Source organism: Manis pentadactyla, chromosome 3 (genome assembly GCF_030020395.1).
Source record: "Manis pentadactyla isolate mManPen7 chromosome 3, mManPen7.hap1, whole genome shotgun sequence".
Lineage (NCBI taxonomy): Eukaryota > Metazoa > Chordata > Mammalia > Pholidota > Manidae > Manis > Manis pentadactyla.
The window spans coordinates 95,395,840-95,416,472 of record NC_080021.1 but is presented as its reverse complement, the minus strand read 5'-3'; the positions used below and the strand labels follow the sequence as shown (position 1 = coordinate 95,416,472).

The 20,633-nt window shown below is 44.7% G+C and overlaps 1 protein-coding gene across 4 annotated transcripts in view; it reads left to right on the top strand.

Annotated features, from left to right (window-relative positions):
- SFMBT2 (Scm like with four mbt domains 2) overlaps window positions 1-15,582 on the top strand; it is a 196,274-nt gene extending 180,692 nt beyond the window's left edge. For 3 of the 4 annotated variants that reach the window (XM_057498177.1, XM_036908174.2, XM_057498178.1), the window contains exons 18-21: window positions 1,459-1,625; window positions 1,849-2,112; window positions 2,880-3,011; window positions 10,712-15,582. In XM_057498177.1, coding sequence (XP_057354160.1) covers window positions 1,459-1,625; window positions 1,849-2,112; window positions 2,880-3,011; window positions 10,712-10,852 — 704 coding nt within the window. In that variant the 3' untranslated portion in view covers window positions 10,853-15,582. The remainder of the gene's footprint in view (window positions 1-1,458; window positions 1,626-1,848; window positions 2,113-2,879; window positions 3,012-10,711) is intronic. The other variant, XM_036908175.2, reaches the window with a different exon arrangement.
- The last annotated feature ends 5,051 nt before the right edge of the window (window positions 15,583-20,633 follow it).

The window sequence follows — 20,633 nt, the reverse complement described above, 5'->3', positions numbered from 1 at the left end:
TGGGGATCTCAGGGGTGAACAAGTGCTTGCACCTTCTAACTGCTACCTGGAGAGAACCATGAAGTAGCAGTCATTCAACGTGGTTTGTCCATACTCATCAGCTGCGTGGTCCCAGGAGAACTGGAGATGGGACACTGTTTCAAGCCCCCCTGCAATCCGCTCCTCCCAAGAGGCTGAGAAGGGCATGTAGGTACTTCCTCAGCAGCAGTGCTCTTCTGAGTCATGTTGTTTGTGATGGTTTTAGTAAGTGCCATCCTATGGACCACATTCAAGTGAAATAGAGAATTTTAGTCCTGAAGGAGACCGACACCAGTTGGTCCTGATGGTTTCACAAAATTGCAGTCCAGAGGCTGGGTGGCTGACCCAAATGATGCAGCAGCGTGAGGGTGTACAAAAACCATGCTCGCCGTGAGGTGGGGACAGCTCCGGTAACCTAGGAGCTGTGCATTTTAATTTTTTTTGTCTCACTCCACCTGTGGACCAAAGTTCCTTTGCTGTGTTTGGTTCTTTCACGGAACAACGGGAGTTACTTGGTGGGACGACAGGGAGTTTAGTTATGGAGTAAGCCATCTTGATCATGATTGGAATTGAAAACTGGATCCCTAGAAGTGGTTTTAATTAGTTGATTATACATTTACTCTATAAAACACATCAACTATTACTGAAAGTTGGAAGATAATTCTCTAGCTAGCATCCTAAGGGTTAATACAGACATTCTTCTCTGTTCTAAGAACTCAGAAGCAATGAAAGTCTCCACTGAATAAGGAAAGAATGAAGTATATGGCTTTATAATAAAGAGGAACACTCCTGAGGAGAAAACAGGTGCTTGGCTCATTTGGCCTGCGTGTTCAAGATCTCCAGTTTGTCTCGGTCAGATCCAGGGCCAGAAATCCTTCATGACAAGGACTGTCCAGGAGGTGTTCACTGTGGTTGTTGCCTGATTCTTCTTTAAGATTCCAACTTGGGAGCAATTGGCAGAGTGTGCCGGTGGGGAGAGATTGCCACCGCCGGATGTGGCATTTAGGACGAGGAAGGGGAACGCAGAGGAGCTCCTGTGGGAGCTGCAGGCACGTGTGACACACCTTTGATCCGCCAGCTCAGGCTGCTGTCACAGAGCGCCACTGGCCCAGGGCCTAGATGCACTTCTCACCGTCCTAGAGGCATGAAGTCCATGGTCTAGCATTTGAATCTGAGGGGATGCAGTTTTCCCCACAACACCTTCTAACCGTGAGGACACTGGGGAAATGTTTCCCCTCCCAGGGCTGTGTTCTCAGAATTGCTCCCTGACGTATAAATAAGGTGGCTGATTCTTGTTGTCCCAAGGGAAAGCATGAGCTTTCTCTTCCTCTTTTTTCTTTCTCTCCTACCTCTCTTCATCTTGTCGTTCCACTCTCTGTCCATGTATGTATGTATGTAACCTTTAAAAAAAAACCTGTTCAATCCTCTCTCGCCTTGCAGCCTATTATTACGGAAAGAGAAAGAAGATAATTAAGCCCCCGATTGGGGAAAGCAACATTGAAAGCATACATCCCAAACCTGCCAGACGTCGGAAACGGCGAAAATCCATGTTTGTGCAGAAGAAGCGGAGGTCTTCTGCCGTGGACTGCGCAACAGGCTCCGGGGAGGTACGTTCTACCAAAAGCATGTCTGGAGTTGGATGGGCTTACGGCCCTGTCTGGCAGGTGTTCCCGCTTCACAGCTGAAAATAGCTGGACCCCTTTTGGCCCCTCTGGCTAAGACAGGGCTGCAGTGGGACGCTGGTCTTCAGAGGCCTCGCCGAGTGGTTGGTGCAGGGCCACCTGGAGCCCAGCCCGGTGGCCACACCCCCAGGGATTCCCTTCTTCCTAGGAAAGTGAGGAAGAGGACGCAGATGCTGTGGATGATGACTCCGGCAGCGAGGAGACTGGCTCTGAGCTCCGGGATGACCAGACAGATACATCTTCAGCCGAGGTCCCCACCGTGCGGCCCTGGCGGGCTGTCACCTTGAGGAGCAGCTTGGAGCTGGAGCGCCGGCCGCCGGTGGAGAGGGTGCGCAGGGGCCGCCGAGCACAGGCTGCCCCTGGGGCCGAGGCGGGTGACAGAGGCCCGGCCGCCGGCCGCGACACTGCAGAGGTAACACCCATGGCCTGGAGCTGGCCGGCTGCTGTGGCCAACAGGCAGGCTGTCCACAGAGAAAACGCTCTCCTGCCCACAAAGAAAGGGCTCCAATTTGGGATCCCTGTTTAAAATGCCAAAACCAAGCGGCTGCTCACAGCTTGGACCCACAGCCAGGGCACACATGTGGTGGTTTCCCAAGTTTGTGGAGCAGCTGTGAACATGGAGATTTGAGGGAAGGGGTTGCTCCTGTTTTTGTGGGAGGTTTTAAAACCACAGAGCATTCTTCTCAGGACAAAGCCTCTGAGATCCCATTGAACACTGGGCTCTCCTGCCATAAGAGGTGTTGAAAGTCCACGTTGCTGTAAAATATTACATCAGCATATCAGGTCTCCCCAAACCTACAGTACATGTGCCATCTACCAAAAGATCATTGGCACCATCATCACAAAAGAAATGGAGAGACCTGTCTGTCCTGTTCTCAGACCCTTTTTAACGTTTCTCCTGGTCAGAGAAGTGTCCTTAATAAGCAGGCCCAACATTTCCTGGACTTGGGATTCAGCAGCTGCTATCACTGTACCTTTCCTCAACCTATGGAGGCAAAGTCATAACCCAGATGAGCTTCTCGGGAAGTCCAGAGAGGCCCAAATCTTCCACGGCTTGTCAGGGTGCCAGTGAGAGATGGCAGGGGAAGGCTGCTCATGGGTGGGGCTCTGGCTCAGGCCCGAAGGGTTTGGAGAGGATCCTGCCGACCACACGGTGATTAAACAACCCACTTCCCTCAGCAGGAAGCAAAGCAAGAGGAGGAAGAGAGGCTTGTTCTGGAAAGCAACCCCTTGGAGTGGACAGTGACCGACGTGGTGAGGTTCATTAAGCTGACCGACTGCGCGCCCTTGGCCAAAATTTTTCAGGAACAGGTACGCTGTTTCTGCTACACATCAGTTCCTCTTAGGCGGCTCTGGGTCCTCTGTTTTAGCTGGCTTCTTGACTCGGCTTTGGCAGGGGTGGGGCAGACATATGGGCTACACACCTCTGTCGGGGGCTCTTTGCTATCAAGTAGAAATGGAAGTCCCAGCTCTCCCTGGCCTTTTCAGGTGCCCCCTTGTGAGGGTTTGGGAGGCCTGGTGCCAGCTGGCCAGGCTGGAAGTCAGGGTCCCTTGCTTGGCCTCTGCTGGTGGAGATGGGGGTGGGCAGTTTGTCCTGCAGTAGAGCAGTTTTTGCTTCTCTAGGCTGCCTCCTTCCCAGCCTATGAGACAGCACGCTTTTCTGTTGGGCCTCTTGTCCATGCTGCTTGGCACATCCGGGTTGCCCAAACAGCCTAAAGCCACTCACCGCCATGTCACAACTTGCTGGTCTGCCTTCTTCTCTCCACCTTCAGTCTTCTTAGGACTTTTATTTATAACATCCAGGGAGTTAGTTGTACTAAGCAGGAGCAATAGGGGAAAAGTATGTCTACTCCATCTTCGCCAAATTGGAAGCCCTCCTTCTGTTGTGATTTATGTAATGCTGCTTTCATCAGTGTTCTCTTATTCTCTTCACTCCTTTCTTTGTAAAATATTTTAAACTGTATAGGTATGTTAGGTACTGTGCCAAAGGATAGGTGACAGAAAAACAATCAATAGAACCTATACTTTACATAAATTTTAAATCTGCAGATGAAATGACTAATTACCAAAATGTAAGACATGCTGTGAGCCATTAAGAAAGAACGTTTTCATTTACATTTTCCCTTAAATTAATATACAACGAAATTGCCACTCTGAACACAATGCCTCCTTGCAGACTTCTCTCTGGCCTCACACAGGAAGTTCAAACTGAAACCTATGACTTGCTCTACTACGTTCACTCAGTTTGTGGAAATTTCTTGCACTGTCTCACAGTGTAAATATCTGTTTTTCAAGACCTTGGATTTAAAAAATCAGTTTCCCATATGATAAATTAAAGATATGTCTATCCAGTCTTCTTTTAGATTATACAAACCAATAGTCCAGAAAGATGGTAACTCAAGCATTAAGTCAGGGAGAGAAAAAAAGAAAGGACTCTGATTTCCTGGTCACCCGGTGAATTTCCAGATGGTTTCCAAAGTCCACTATAATGCAACAATGAATCAGAAAGAGCAAATGAGTGTGGCTCCCAGCCTGGTCAACCTCTGGAGTCTTCTGTAGACACCCAATCAGTGCATGCTGGCTGAGTGAATGGTGGCCAGAGCAGAAGGTCGCCTCCTCCCCACCTGACATCCTCTGTAACTGTTCTCTGGGTGACATTTAAGAGCAAATAGGAAAAGGCTTTGCTAGACATAAAAAATCTGCTAATGAGTGTATCCCTTCAATTAAAACACACAAACAGAGAAGAAAGAGAATGATAAGAAACTTAAGGACATGTATGATTAGCTACATCTAATTAGCATGCTGATAAGCTATATCTCCATCTTGAAATAAAAATTAAGTAGTAGGTTGACATCCTACTTAAACCACCACCTAATGCAGCATTTTCCCGGCTGGTATTTATTAACAGTGGCACTGTGAAGAAAGCATTGTGTTTATACATCATGCACACTAAGACACAGATTATAACATGTGTATCTCTTCATTCACATATTCATTGCACACACACTGATGAAAGGTCTATTATGGGCCTTATAATATTCAAAAGACAGATGTGGAAGGTAGCAAGTTACATTAGTCTAAAGTTTTGTTTCTGTTTTGTTTTTAGACTCAAATGCCCAGTTTTAACTGAGAAATGCTTTCAACTGGGCCTTAGAACAGAGCACAGAGCTTCTCTAGCCTAGATTCCAGATTGGCTGGAGGAGCTGAAGACCATTTATACTGTGAAAGGTTAAAGGGCTCACCTGTTGATTCCTTTTACAAGCTTGTTGTAATAAGCAAGAAGGTGAGAACAAAGCTGACTTGGAAAAAGGCTAAAATACTAGTTATACTAAGTTGTCCTTAATTATACTTCTGAGCCCAGTTTAGGACTGTCTCAGAGAGTTTCATGCCTTCCCAGCCAAGACTTTTAGGAAATGAAGTGTTTGCCGCATGTTACCACTTCTAGACCCAAGCAATGGTCAGGGCTCTCCCTTCAGTTTCTCTTCTCACATCTGGTGAAAGCTTGGACCAACTTACCTACTTACTTCTCTTATAGAGAGAAAAATAGGTAAATTAATTGATAATGGCCTTATTCCTAATCTAATTACAAATTTCGCAGTAGGCCATTTCACCTGTCACAATAAAAGGCCATTGCCTGCTGGGCCGAGTACATGGGCACTTAAGTCCTTTTCTGTTCAATCAGACCTTTAAATGCTGATTTTTACTAGTGTGTTCTATCATCTCTGAGCTCAGATGCCATGGCCCTGATCTGGGGAGGCTTCCAGTGGGTCACTGCATTCACTGTATGAGTTTTCAGATGAACTGGAAGAGAGGGGAGGATTTATTCAGCAGCGTGTGAGGAAAATCACAGTGCATGAGATGATAATAGCTGTGTGTGTTCATGCCTCTGGGTGTTGTAAATTTAGAGACTATCATAATCACCAGGAACATTTACAAAAATTATAAACATCCCATTACTGGAATACACACTTTTCATCCTGAAATGTTATGGCAACTGCTTAACAAATCTATACTCTATAATTTCATGCTGAAAACATGTACATTATACAGTAAAACTCTACACATCTGTAGCTGCAAAAACACAAAACTCTTAAACAAAATTTTGCCTATTCATCACCTGAATCAGAGACAAATAATAATCAGAGGTGACCCAAATCAGGATTTCTTTCAATGAGAAAATTTTAGGATAGTTTATAGGTTTAGTTCACGTTTAGACTATTCCCTCCTTCCTCCTGTCTATACTTCTATAAACTTGAATATCCCTATTAAGGAACTGCTAAGTTCTACACTGACCTCTATATCAAAATTAATTTAATTTTGTGTTGTGCTGAGCATAACTTTGATGTTGTGTATTTCATCATATTTCATTCTTAAAAAGCAGTCCATTTATGGTCATTCTGTGCTTAACAGAACAAGTGATTTGTCAGCAATTCTGAAACATATAAAACCATAGTTATGAAAATTAAATCACTGGAGGTCTATAATGACATAATCAATGAAAAAAAAGGCTGCTTTCAAACCAAAGCAAAGAGCTCAGGAGGTGGATTGCACGGTGGGAGCCCCTGTGCTCCTTGCAATACCATGTCCACTATTATTTCCGGTTTTGTTTCCCTCTGCCCATCAGGGGACTGCAGAGTGGATGTTGGTCACATTGGTCTGCAGCATGAATGAGAGCTGATGTAGATGTGTCAGTCAACCACGGGATTGTCACTGAGCCACCACTGCTGTTCCTCCACTCCAGTGACAATCTGATGTCAAGGTTGCTAAATCTAGTACCTTCTACAGGCAGGGTGACACTTTGGTGTTGGGAACTCAGAGGCATGACTTATTCTTGAGAGCATATTCTTCCCCAAAGGAGAGCACATGGGAGGTCTGTTTTACATCATCAGGGGAGATGGGAAATGAGTCGAGAGCCCGGAGGTGACAGCCAGAGGCCTTCAGGTGGCCCCTTGCAAACTGAATGTCGACCACCCCCCCTCCTTGAAATGTCAGGCCCAGTTCCCAGTGCATTCTTCCCAGATAATAAAAAGCAGAGTGAAAGATCTCTATAATCAGATAACCTTAATCCACCCCTCCAGCCATCTGTATCTTCCTGTGAATAGGAATTTCCTTGCAGACAAAATGCCACTCTGTGTTCCCACTCTCTGTTCAGGTAGTCCCAGGTGGTCAAGGGCTTCTATGTGGGCCATGTAAAACCCACAAGACATATAAACTGGCTCTCGGGGGAAGGTTCAAAGCTGTGGACTGAATTCCATCCATTCCACATTGCCCGCACTTGAAATTTGCACCAGGTAGTGTGGACTCTCCCCATCGACTGTGGCCTCAAAACCAATGGCTCATAAACTTGAGGCTTTTCATCTCTGCTGCTTGCTGAGCAGAGATCAGAAGATCCTATTGGCTTTCTTATTTGGAGCAATGAGTGAATACGTGTTGGGGTGAGGGCAGGAGGGGGGCACTCTGATTTGATAAAGGTCAGAGAATGCCGTTTAGAAGCTACTGACCGTCATTCTCATTTGGTTTCATCTGGCCCAAGTAGCTCTCTGTGTAAAAACTGCAGTTTTCCCTCACTGCTCAGGCTGCAGAGACCTGAAAACTCATAAGTAAGATGGCCCATGATCCTAAATGCTTACAGGTTCCTGGGGACAACAGACACATCAGCAGCTGGCCCCAGCACATAAAGGAAGAAAGCAGTGGTTGTCAGTGCACATGGGGATATGGGCATAAGCAGAGAAAGCTGGGCAAGGTTGCATTGAACCTGGCCTTAGGAGGTGGTGTGGATTCCAGCAAGCCTCTGGGGCTTCTTCCGCTAAGCAAAAGCAGACAGAGGGGGCCTTTGCAGAACAGAAGAGTTGTGCCTTAGGGCGAAGGGCCCTGTGGCAGCTGTGGCCACGAGGTGGAAGGTGGACTACGAGGGCAGGTCCGGGTGTGCACGGTGGATAATTGAATGATGCCACTGATCAAAACAGCATATTCCCGAAAGGTGTCCAGGAAAAGAGACCAAGTTCTCTATCCAATTTTGTAAAATAATGTGGGAGTTTCAGCACTTAATCTCAGGACCTAATTTTATTTTGGACATATTTTAGGACATCTGTTCATTTGGGAAATGACTGAATGCTGTACCAGACGCAAGCCAGACGTCTTGTATTCCTCAGAATCCCTCTTCACCCTTTTAGTGAGCTTAAGGTTAGACAGTAGCAGTCACTCTGGTAATGACAGCACAATTATTAGAAGAACTCACCATCCTGCATTTATCCCAACAAGACATGAGGCTGGTGTTGGAGGAATAGCTGACTGGTGTGGATCAAGCTCCCGGTAAGGAATGGGTGTGTCTCTGCAGTTGTTTCCGGCTCTGCAGCACCCCCAGGATAAACGCCTTGGCTGTCCAGGGAAGACTCCGTGGCCTGGGAAGCTCTGTAAACATGGCCGTGTCTGCACCACCAGCACCACCCTGCTTGGCTTGGAAGAGGCAGCGTGAGGGCCATCTTGCAGTTTGGTTGGGGATTCAGAGACCTTAGATTCACCCTTGCTACTAGAGGCGAGGTTTTATTTTGAGGGTATTTGCAGCTTAATACAGTTGAGCTGTCATGTTCCTTGTTTCTGCCCATGTAAGATTCCCCCTTAAAAATGGGGAGTCTTGGGGGCTAAGCACAGCTCTGAAGGGGCTTCTTTGGGTCCCCATCTGCCTGGCTGTGGCACCTGCAGGAAGCACCAGGCAAGTGCAGCCAGCTCACCTGGCAGATAGCACGTCCCTCCAGGACCAGGGTGGCACCATTTGTAGCGTCTGTGCTGCAGAGTGAATGCTGGTGTTCCCCCAGATTCATACAGTGAAATTTCATCTCTCAGTGGCTCAGCCTGGTTCCTCCTAATGAATGGCCTTACCTTCAGTCGCTCCTATCTTCCCCACCCTGCCTTCTAATTCATCCACATGTGGTCAGGTGTAACTTCCACATGTCCAGGTCTGATAATGTGACTGACTTCTTATCACACTCCTCAGAAGAAGTTCCCAGTTCCATAAAGGCAGTCTAGGCCATCTCAGTTTTACCTTTAATGCCTCCTGCTTTCCTTGAATTTTGTGCCCCCATGAACTACTTGTGTTTCACAGTCCATCCTCCCTTAGCCATTCTGTGTGGTTCCTCTGTCTAAGTATCACCTCATCTCCAAAGGCTTCCTTGACCTGTGGAAGACTGGCTGGGCTCCCCATCCTGGCTGAACCTATAACTCTATGTGCACACTTTCATGTCCATTTAACAGAGGGTCTGTTTCTTAGTCTGCCTCCCTTGAGATTTCTGGAGTCTGTAGGGAGGGATAGAGTCTGTTTAGTTCAATGTAATATCTACAGAGGCCATCAAAATGCCTGGCACTCAGTTGCTGCTCAGTCAATGCTTGTTGAGGAAGTGAGTGACACCCCTCCCCACTTAACTGGTACATGCTTATGATGGCCACCTTCCCTGAAATGGTCTAGAGAGTTCCATGAGCATCTGGGGGCTGATTTTCAATGATACGTGAATCTCTATGTCCAAGGATGGGCATCATGACTCAGTGTAGACGTTAAGAGCTGAACTACAATTTTCCCTCCAAAGTTTAATCTCAGAAAACTGCAATTCTGGTTCAGTGCTGTCTCTACCTAGCCATGTGATCGTAGTTAGATTAGCTAGCCTTACTGGCATTAACTTCCACCTCAGAAAGTTTTCCTCTCCTAAAATAAATTTCAGTTCAACTCTTCATTGAAATAATGGTTAAGTTTTAAATTGTCATCCCGTTTCCTACTTAACAGGGTATTTTTATGAAGCCTCTGATACCTGCAGGTTTTGTGTCCCTACGCCCGCACCTTTCTGTTCAGTTCTGATCTAACATGAACTTTCCCCTGAATGCAGTAGGCTAACAGGCCTAGTCTGGAGACCATTGTTTGCTTCATGACCTTAAGAAGAGCACTATTTCTCAGTATTTTCAAGTCCCCCTTACTGCTGTCAGCCTTCTAGGAAGCATCTAAAGAAAAAGTAAAATAACATATAAAAGCACTATATAGAAAAAGGAAAGAGAGTAATATACATGCAACACCAGAAATTAATTGACAGTTATAAGTTTGTTTATCACTTTCCACACATATCCTAGACTGGTCCATTTACCATGCAGTTTGAGGTCAGATATGAGTCTTGGTGGAGACGCGGCGTAATGTTGCATGTGTCATAGCTAGTGCCCTGTGTGATGTAAAAATAATACATTGCATTTGTGTTCATAATTTCTAAGTTAATGCTAAGTTTCTTGCTACTGTACTTATTAGGGATCATGGAGCACATCAAGGGGGCTTTTGAAACGGATCATGCAATAAATTAGGCTGATTCCTGATGTTAGGCTTCCCAAAGCTAACATTTATACCCATTTTGGTTTTTTGCCTTAGGATATTTTCAAGGCAGCCCAATAAACTATTAATTTAGGAAAATTAGCTACCTGTGAAATTTTTAATCCCTGATGTCTGAGATCCAAGCCTGTGTGCAGGGGCATGAGTGTTAGGTCTCTGTAGATCATGGCGGACCTGGGCGCACTGCTTCCCCAGGTGGCAGAGACCAACGTGCCAAGTTCAGTCCCTGCTCTCCTTCCACTGCTGACCTCTGCTGTTGCTATGGGCCCGCAGTCTCAGGGAGCCTCAGTTATTTGCTCTGGAATATGAAGACTGTCTCCATGAATAGGAAAGTCTCCACTTCTTTAGCAGAAGGTGGGAAGGACTGGGCCTGGGGGCAGGAGCATTCTCCCCGCAAGGGGCCATAAGCTTGGCAGAGAACTTGTGAAGATGCCCACCAGCCTAAGTATGTGAATGTCAGAGTGGCCAGCATTCTCTTAGTGGAAGGATTGTATCAACCAAAAGATTAGGCAGTCATCAGGCCAGGGTGGTGTCTCTGCCAGTGCTCTGCAGAGGCGGAGGAAAGGAGGGCAGTGCCCAGGAAGGCTGCTCCTCCCAGTGCATCCCTCAGTGCCCACCATCTCAGCTCTAACATGACTTTTTCTCCCGGCAGGACATTGACGGCCAGGCACTCCTGCTGCTGACCCTTCCAACGGTGCAGGAGTGCATGGAACTGAAGTTGGGACCTGCCATCAAGCTATGCCATCAGATTGAGAGGGTCAAAGTGGCCTTCTACGCCCAGTATGCCAACTGACCCCCTCTTGTAGGTGGCCCAGTCTTGGAGATGCACTGTCTTGCGAAGGTTTTTTGGATATGGAGGCTTTTGTTCTGCTGGGATAGTGAGACAGCACATACACTAAGAATCACCAAGAAGCTGGAGGCAAGAGGGCTCTGCCATCAGCCAGCCTGTTTGACATTTTCGTGTTTGTAATGCACACCCAAGACCCACAGCAGCAGTCTCTGGGGAGTGTAAGTGAAGTTCTGAATTGGAACCTAGAGGAAACTGAGGCACTTCTTTGTAGAGCCGAGTCTCATCTTCCTCCTGCTCCAAACCAGGCAGCCTCCTAGGAAGGAGGTTTCCTAAACCAAGGCCCACATTTCTTCGAGAGCTAAGGCACAGCTGCTGTCTTTCCAGATGTGACCAAGGAGGATGCCTGGCTGGTAGTTTTTGCTTTAATCACTCTCAGGCACATTTCCAGATGCTTCTTTCATAATGATACACCTGTGGCTACGTGGTTGTCACTGCAGTTTGATCTTGATAGCAACTCATTTCTCCAAAACAATTGTGGTGATGTTTCAGGATGTAGTTGTTAAAAGAAGAGTTAACAGGCACGGTCTGTCAGAGGTGCCTTTCAGGGAGCGCAAGGTATTATCGTTGTGAGACAGTTTTTCTGGAGTGATGGACATCTAGAGTCTGTAGAGAGTTCTCTTTGCTGTCTTTCATAGAACTTCAGACATCTCTAACATCCTGATATAATTGTGAACAGATCAGGGAGTGACTGCTTCGGTCCCTTGGGAAATGCTGAGTTGTATAGTGAAGGAAGAGTTTAAGAGAGCAAGAGGAAAAGATTGAGAGAAGCTTTTTCTAGCCCAGCTGTGTCTGCTTAGAGGACCACTGCAGCAGGTCTCCTGCGGAGCTCCTTGTGCACCACCTGGTGCACCGCCTGGTTCAGCTCTGCCCTGGTGCACGCACGACCTGGAGCAGTGAGGAGGCAGTACGTTCCCAACAGGATGCGTCGGAGCCAGCACTGTGACAGTCCCGGGTCCTATCCTGGCATGGCTAATAACTAACTCTGTGATCTTGGATGCCTTTGAATTGCCCTGGACCTCATTCCTGTGAGGTGACAGGAGTGTAGCAGTGAACACACATCCCCTTTGCCTCCATCCCTCTCGTGCCGTGAGGGGAGAATCCAGATTGGCCAAAATGAGGAAAAGAACGTGAAAAAAGCAAGTCATCGCAGATTTTAACTCCTTATTCTTTATTTTCTTCGGCTCACGTTGGCTTTAAGGTGCTTATGACATTTCTCGGGCATTTTGCATTAAGTCAGTTAAGTTATTTGCAGAGAGATCTGTGGTCTGGGAACTGGTTGATTTTTTTGTACCAAGCTCTCACCCATCTGTGCCCATGAGTGATCCAGTGCCGCCATCCAAAGGCAGTGGGCCACCCCGCTCTGCTGTGCTCTCTGTGCAAATGTCTTTGTCAGTACAGGCAAGGGAACGGCACCTCCGGCTTGCCCAAAAGTGGACGCCAAAGCAGAGGCTGGAACGCCCGCCTGCTACTCTGTTGCAGTCATTACCTTGGTCTTCTCTTTGATAAGAGTCTCACCAATCCCAGTAACACTGTGTGGTGGCTCATTAGCTGTTCCTGTTTCTGCTCCATTTTCATGTGTGATTATCGGTCAGATTTTGAAAAGTATGATTACTAATGCTAACCTTTACTAATGTTCTGTGACTATTACAGATGAAAAACAAAAATTTTGCCATTGAGACTTCATGATGTCCCATGCAGCCGATCTCAGTAGTTAAGTTTTCAGCATTAGGCAAGTGGATTTGCCCGGGGACCTCTGATGGAAGGCTGTATGCGGACCTGCACCAGCGGCACCACCGTGAGGATGGCAGTGCTGGGGTGGGTCACGCTCCACCTGCACTCGGGTCTTTTCTAAGCTCATGTTTCTGCCACCCTGCCTTCCTAGCCACATACTTTTTGGCCTTAAAGCCCTCAGTCTTGTGGCATTGAACTCTGTCAGACAAGTGGAAGCAGTATCCATTTCAAGATCTTTGGCATTTTCCCTGCACTGACTCGTTGATGATCCCTCACTGTGGCCTTTTCAAGCTGAGCTACTGTTGCATTTGAAACAGGAATGAAGGCATGTGACAGTGTACTACCAGAATGAATGTCACCTTCTCATGGACTTTCTAGGAATGGCACAGAGGAAGAGATGCCACATTGAGGACGTAGATCTTTGGGGTATCTCTGGAGCCAGGAGGTCTTCCTCTGGGCAGCCCCGGACGGGACACAGCTGCCATTGCTGGGGGAGCGTCCTCTTCCTGAGAGGCCAGATGCCCATAACTCTCCCTGTCTGCAGTCTCTCTCCGTGCGGATCAACCACTTCACAAGCCTCTGCTTTGGAAGGAGGGGATGGCCGCAGCTCGAGGTAGATGGCGCAGCTCCATCATGAAGGTCATCCACAGGCCATCTCCCAGCCCTTCCAGGGCCCAGACATAGTTTAGGACTAGAGCAAACCTTTTGTTCTGAGTGTGGCCAACGTCCTTCTAAACTTGGATTGTTTGGGGGCTTCTCATGATAGTTGCTGTACTTCTTCACATCAGGAGGAATTCGGCCACAGAATTTTAAGGTGGTATCCATTTCTCTGTAGGATTCACCTCTCACCAGCTGCTTTATGGGTCATTTCCAAGGAACATTTTACCGTGTTGGTCTGTTCTCTTGGCAAGAAATGGTGGTTTTACACCATATCCCTGGAACCACCACAGCCCCTGAGCCAAAAGTTTGTTGGTCGAAACACTCCAACAGATGACGCCTCCTTCCCTCTCTGTCTCCAGATGATACAATCGCTCCTCTGTCTCTGATAATACGTTGGGACCGAAGTCCTGTCCTCTGTACACACTGTATTGCTCATTACCTCCTGGAGCTGGCGGAGAAGAGTGGTTTCTCTCTCCCGGCCAAGCAGACGCTTGCATTCTGTACAGTGTGTATAACGTGAGAAGCATAGGTGCCACCTCAGCTTTAATTGGCTGCTGCTCAGTGCCGCCCCAAAACCAACAGCACTTGTTCCAGCCCCTAACTTCTTGACTGAATTTGTAGTGGGTTGGGAAAATATCACCATCTGCAAAAATGTAAACCTAAAAAGAGCAGGGTACATCTGGCATTATAGAACTTCTTTGATTTTTCAAAACAAAACGAAAAAACAAATACCAGTTTCCTTTACCATGAAGTTGCATAGTATAGAGAACATATCCATCACCTTTAAAATTAGGTTCATTTGATCCAAGTTTGACTCACATGGTGTTTGAGCTGTTCCACTCTTAGGTAGCTTTACCTTCTGTGATCGTATTCAAAAGATTATTTCCTGTGTTTTATTTGTTCCTCAGTAAGTTGAAATGACTGAAGCCTTTCACACTGCCACCTCTGACTCTTGCTACAATCTCTAGAAGGTTGATTGTGATCAGCCTTTGAAGATTGGATCTGTTTCCTAATCTGTCTCATAGCAGCTTGAGTGTTGTATTGGGCAAGTTCTGAGATTTGCCTTTTATCTTATACCAAACATCTCTTCCTAAGAGCTGTTCTGCCTTTGTTTCGGAAGCACTAGGAGTTTTCATACTTCTTCAGAGGAATGCCCATTTATATCTACTTCTGTATATAGAACTCTTAAAACTGTGATGTTGAAGGTCTATGTTGTGGTTCGAGCATCACGGTTGCTTTTTGATTAACAGGTGAATCTAGGCTCCAAGAACTGTATTCTGTCTTTAGAGAGCTGTGATCAAGTGTGTAATTTTTTGAAGGGAAAAATAGGAAACTAAGGTCTCTGCAGTTTGAAAAGAAGAACTCCCTGGAGAAAGACACACACTACCCATGTCTCTGGTACAGTAAGTAAATAGCAAGGGAAAGCTGTTTTGGCAACTATTATAATTTAATGATTCTCTTAATCTTTTATTTTCTGTTCAAGGGTTTTCTGGAAATGGCTTTATTTCCTTTAACTTGATTGAATATTTAAGTTGATTGGTTATCACAGCTTTTATCACTAGAGATACGAGTATGGAAGACAAACCAAATTGTGCTACTTTTGACCCACTTATTTTACTCTGTCACACGGTGCTGCCTTGGGTTTTGGTCAAAGGCATCTTCAGTTTAGATGATAAGTGATGACTCAAACAATGTCCTGAGCTGTAGTCTTCCCATCTTGTCGTGTCTTTACATCAGCTAGAATTCAGTACCAGTGAGTCTGTAGGTCTTGTTACGTTAGCAAGCCAGAGAGCAGAGCTTCACGTGGGCCAGAGAAACTCACTGAAGAAAAAGTAAGGTCTGGGACAAGTGTGTGCTGAAAATCACCTTAGGACGGGGAATGGGAGACTTCTTTTTAGGTGACAGAGAAAAGAATCATCTCATCTGTTCAGAATGGGAGCCAGCATGATACCTGGAAGCATAAACGATACCTAGTTGTGAGCGTCAGAAGACCTTTTACTGTTTTGCATTCCAGTTTGAACAGTTTGTACTGAAATTTGATTCATATCTTGTGAATGTTTTGGTGTGTAAAAGGAAAAATTGGTGTTTTTACTTTTGAGATTTGCAGGACAAAGGGCATGTTGTTGGTTTGCTGTAAGATTGTATTCTGTATATATGTTTTCATGTAAATAAATGAAAATCTATATCAGAGTTATATTTTAATTTTTATTCTTAATGAAAAAACCCTTTTTACTTGAAAAAAATTGTAAGTCACCTTGTTAATAAAGTAAAAATAAATTCTGTGGTGATGTTCATGTCTTTGTGTTGAAGATTATTGAATACAGTTTTAGGGTTTGGATTTGGGGCATTTTGTTCTGTCTTTTTTCCTGCCATTCACTGAAGCATGGGTTTATGGGGTTGTAATAACCATGCCTCTTCAAATCCTTTCAAAGTTCACTGCTAACCCTATAACTTTTTATTCTAAGAACTTGTGTTCATTCTTTTTATTATAACATTATGTTGAATTCTACATGATCACCTCTAGCCTTCCCATTTTCCATTGCTTTAGCTATTCTATAGTTACCTGGTGCATTAGTGGAAAGCCTATTGCGTGTCTCTGAGAGCATTAATTAACCATATTTACACTTACCATTACCTGTTAACAAGAGATACCTTCACCACCCTGTCCCATCTCAGGGTCTCTCACATGTGGGACATGCTTCTTGCCCTCTGCCCCCGTATACCTGGGTGACATCACTGAGGGACAGAGGTAACGTGAACGGGGAGATGAGGCACTGGGGAAATTTCAGTGGAATGATTCTTCCTTCCAATCCCAGCCAGTTCATGTACTTTACCTCTCTTTAAATATATTCTTCTACTGACAGTCAAGCTCTGCATATAGAAATTGGTCTTTTGTTTTCTATTATGGAAGCATTTTCTAGTAGCGGGCCTTTAATAACAAAGGCAAAGCCTTACAGGGCAGACAAAAGTGGGAAGCATGTTGTTCATTTTCTCAAAATACACTAAACCCAAATAGGTCACGGTTTGGATGACTGAGTAAGTATGATCATTGTATTTCTGTTTGTGCTTGAAGATTTTTGATGACAATTTAAAAACTATATATAATGTGAAAACCAAACACATTAACATACCTCTAAATTAAATGAAAGCAAAACGTTTTGGTTTTTTTTTTCATTTCTCTCCATATTGCCACCAAAAGACAATTTTTAATTCAGCTGCTGCCTGATGAGCCTGTTTACCACATTCAGTTCACCAGAAGCCACTTCCCCTTTGTATGGCATTTGGTGTTGTTACTATTTTATTTCAAGCCTTGGGAGAGTGTCATGCTTACTGAAGGTGCAAAGACCACATTAAAAAAAAAAGGCTGTTCACATGGACATGACCTTGGGTGACTCAAGTGTGAAGACTGGGTGTTTTAATTGGCAAGGTGAAAATGCTACATAAAATACTACATGGCCACAGAGGTGTATAGAGCATAATTTCATTAACAGGTTTATATGATGTCAGCCCAAGCCTGAGTAATTCACGTGTTGGGCCAAAGTATTCTCCTGTAAAAGAAAACTCGAGTTATTATCCTGACATCAGATCAGTGCATGGTTACCACCACCATGCCTTCCCACCAACCTCAAAATTTGTTTTGTAACCAATTGCTATCTTTTGATTCAAATTTTTGGAATGGTAGATGCCCTGTAGTTCAGGGTGCATTGTGGAAAGAGACCTGGATGGAGGCAGACAGCGTTGGCTTGAGAAAGTACAGGCAGAGCTCAGAGGTAATGGGGGTTGGATTCCAGACCACTGCAGTAAAGTGAATATCACAGTAAAGCCTGTCAGATGAAACTTTGGTTTCCCAGTGCATATTAAAGTTATATTTACACTATACTGTAGTCTAAGTGTGTAATAGCGTTATGTCTAAACAACAATGTGCATGCCTTAATTTAAAAGTACTTTATTGCTAAATAATGAAGGGTGGGTGGCTGTGGCAATTTCTTCATATAAGACAGTAAAATTTGCTACATTGAGTGACTGCTTTCATGGGCAGTTTCTCCAGCGTGTGATGCTGTTTGATAGCATTTTCCCGACAGCAGGACAAAATACAAGACTGGATATAGGAAATTTGGGACGTCGGGGACTTAGGGTTGGATCCTTTTGTGAGGGCAACTTGGAGCCAGGCTGATGACTTCCTGGATGGTTCCCAGATGCTGGCCTCCAGTAAACAGGATGGAGAGGCCAGGATATCCTTTCCATAGTGCTGAGGAAGAAGAGGGAGCCCTTTGTAAATCACCTAGGCCAAGGCTCCCGCTTTTTTCAGAATATAGTTTGCGGGGACACTGGATTTGCACTTCCTCTTTGGGGGAAAATGAGGGCATCCTGTCCTCAGCGTGTTCACGTGGGATGCCACAGAAGTGTGAGTGCCTCTGTGTGGCATGAGGGCTTGACACATGGGGTCTCTTAGCATGCCTGCCCAGGTTGGCCCAGGCAAGCAGCTCCTTCCTGGGTGGCCCCAGCCACTACACTGCCACTCCCAACACTAACAGCTTCTTGGCAGCCACAGCACCTGGCACCCAGGGCTGGTGCCCCAGAACATCAAAGCATCAATTCCTGCCTGCCTTTCTGGCTCCAGGTGCAGTGCAGCGCTACGGAATGTAGCTCCTTCAGAGTCTGGAACCTAGCATGCTAGGAGTTCATATCCCTCAGACCAACTTTGGTCCATGAGAGGCGAGGTGTGGCTGGTAGAACCATTCCTTGGTCTTCCCCTGGTCAGCTTTCCCCCAGGGGAAGTCTGTGCAGTCTGTCCAGAAACCTCTTGGAGGTATGAGCAATGATTCGCATGGAATCCTGGTCAGCTCTCTAATGCGCTGGCTTCGAGTTTCCCCCCATCATGCTAATATCCCTCAGCCTGGGATTCCCCCGGTGAAGCATTAGCTGGTAAGCTTATCTCTAGGGTCTGTTTTATAGAGAACCAGCCTGAGAGAGGAGGCAGCTGTTATATTCACATATGCAATGTGCAAATAATAATGACAAAATATTCTGGTGTAACCCAGCCATCATCTGGAGCCTGGGAAAGCTACCAGCCTTGTGTAATTGGGACTACTTGTAACATGAATCCTTTCTGAATTATTTTAAGACATGGGTGGAAGTTCAAATTTAAAACGTTTTTTCTGGTTATTAATATGTGTGCATTATAGAAACTTGAAAAAAGTAAAGGGTTGTAAATTGTCCTGTTATCCCATGATGTCCAATGACCACTTTATCATATTTCCATGTGTATTTATAACACAATACTGAAATCAAGTTGTTTAGATCATTTAAAAGACATTCATTTATTTTGTAATCAGATTTCCTGGGATGGAGTTAATATTTTAATATATCTAATATTTTGTAGCTTTCCAATAAATTTTTAAATTATTAAACATAAATACATGCCACTCACACAGATGCTAGAAATATTATCATTTTGCCATATTTGCTTTGGCTTTACATATTTTATAAAATTGTACAGGTGGAGTTGAAACCACCTTTATCTCCTCCATGATTTTATTTCCCTCTCTCCTATGCAAGAGGTTAGCATGATGTTGACTTTGGTATTTTCCATTCCTCAGCATGATTTTTATACTATTACTACATTTTTGTAGAACCATAACATACACCACTGTTACGTGGGTTTTCACCATTTCAGTGAGTGTTATCATTCTCTGTGCATCGTATTGCACTTTAGTATTTGCTCAATCTTATGTATACCTGTAGTTCATTTATTTTTACTGCTGCGTATATTAATTTGACTGTATTGTGGTTTACTTATTCATTCCCCTATCGATGGGCCTTTAACTTCTCATATTTTCTGCTGTTACAAAGAATGATGTCGATAACATTTTTGTACAATTCTTACGCACACATGTAGCAGTGCCTCTAAAGGACATCTCTGAAAGTGGAAGTGCTGGGCATGACTACACACCTTTTCCACTTCACTGGATATTTCCAGCAGCGTCCCGAGTGGTCATACCAGTTTGCACTCCTGCCAGGTGTGTATGAGAGCAGTCCCTATTCCATGTCCATACTTGAGAGAGTTTTTAGTTATTGCCAATCTGATGAGTGTGGAAATGGTAACTCATGATAGTTTCAATTTGCATTTCTCTAGTCACTCCTAAAGTTTAGCATCTTTTCATACTTAATGGCCAATTGTTTTCTTGTTTGTGAATTGCCTGCTCATACACTATGCAGATTCTGATTCCCTCTCCCTCTCCCTCCCTCCCATCTTTCTTTCTCTGATTTGTAAGTATTTTTTAAAATAACTTCTTGACAATTACACCCATGTCAATTGTGTTGCAAATTTGTCCCTCCACTGTTTTTGTCCTTGTATGTTGTCCTTTGTAACACAGATTCTTCCTGATTCTTGCTTTTATTTTTCTGTTCAAGAAGCCTTTTCTGCTCAGAAGACTTTGAGATTGTGTCTTTTATTTTCTTTTAAAAGTTAATATTTTACTTTTTTCCAATCTCTGTAGAATATTTTTCATGGGGTTGGTATTTCCAGTGTGACGAAAGCGGTGGTGCCCGTTTATGCTCCTGCTGGGAGGTCAATGCCGCTGCTCCACATCCTCACCGGGACTCGGCAGTGTCTAATTATTGTCGATCTGATAAGTGTGGGACTGGTGTGGCCATGATGAGGGAGGCCATTAAATTGCTCTGTTCTGATTGTCCAGGAATGTCTCCTTTGTCCACAGCCTGCCATTCCACTTGTCATGTTTCAGGTTTCCATGTATGTGTCGCTCTGTGTCTTGCTCCATGTTCTGTTCCACTGGTGTGACTGTACCTGTGCCATGACCTCAGTAATTATGACTCTAATAATCCTTGAGACTTGTGAAGGGAAGTCTCCTCATCTTACCTATCATAGTCAAAGTTGTTTTGGCTCCTCCTGGTCATTTGTGAATTTGAGGCTCAACTTGTTGAATTCCATAAAATGCTATTTATGTTTGGAATTACATGAAATTTATGGGAACATTTAGAAAGCACTGATTTATCCTGTTGAATCTTTCTATCCCAAGATGGTGTGATTCTTTATTTATTCATCTTTTGTTAGTCCTTCAATAACAGCTGTCATATCTTTCTCCATAAAAGTCTTACTCATATTTTGTTAAGTATTTTCCCTACATGTTCTATAATTTTGTGACTACCTTTTTTTCTGTTATGTTTGTTCTCTATTACTGGGAACTCGGCTGATTTTTATATGCTAATATTCTATCCAGAAACTTAAGCAAACTCAACTGAAAGGAATTTTTCCATCCTGAATTTTTTTTGCTTTTTTTTTCTTAGCATTCAGTGATTTTTATGGTTTTGG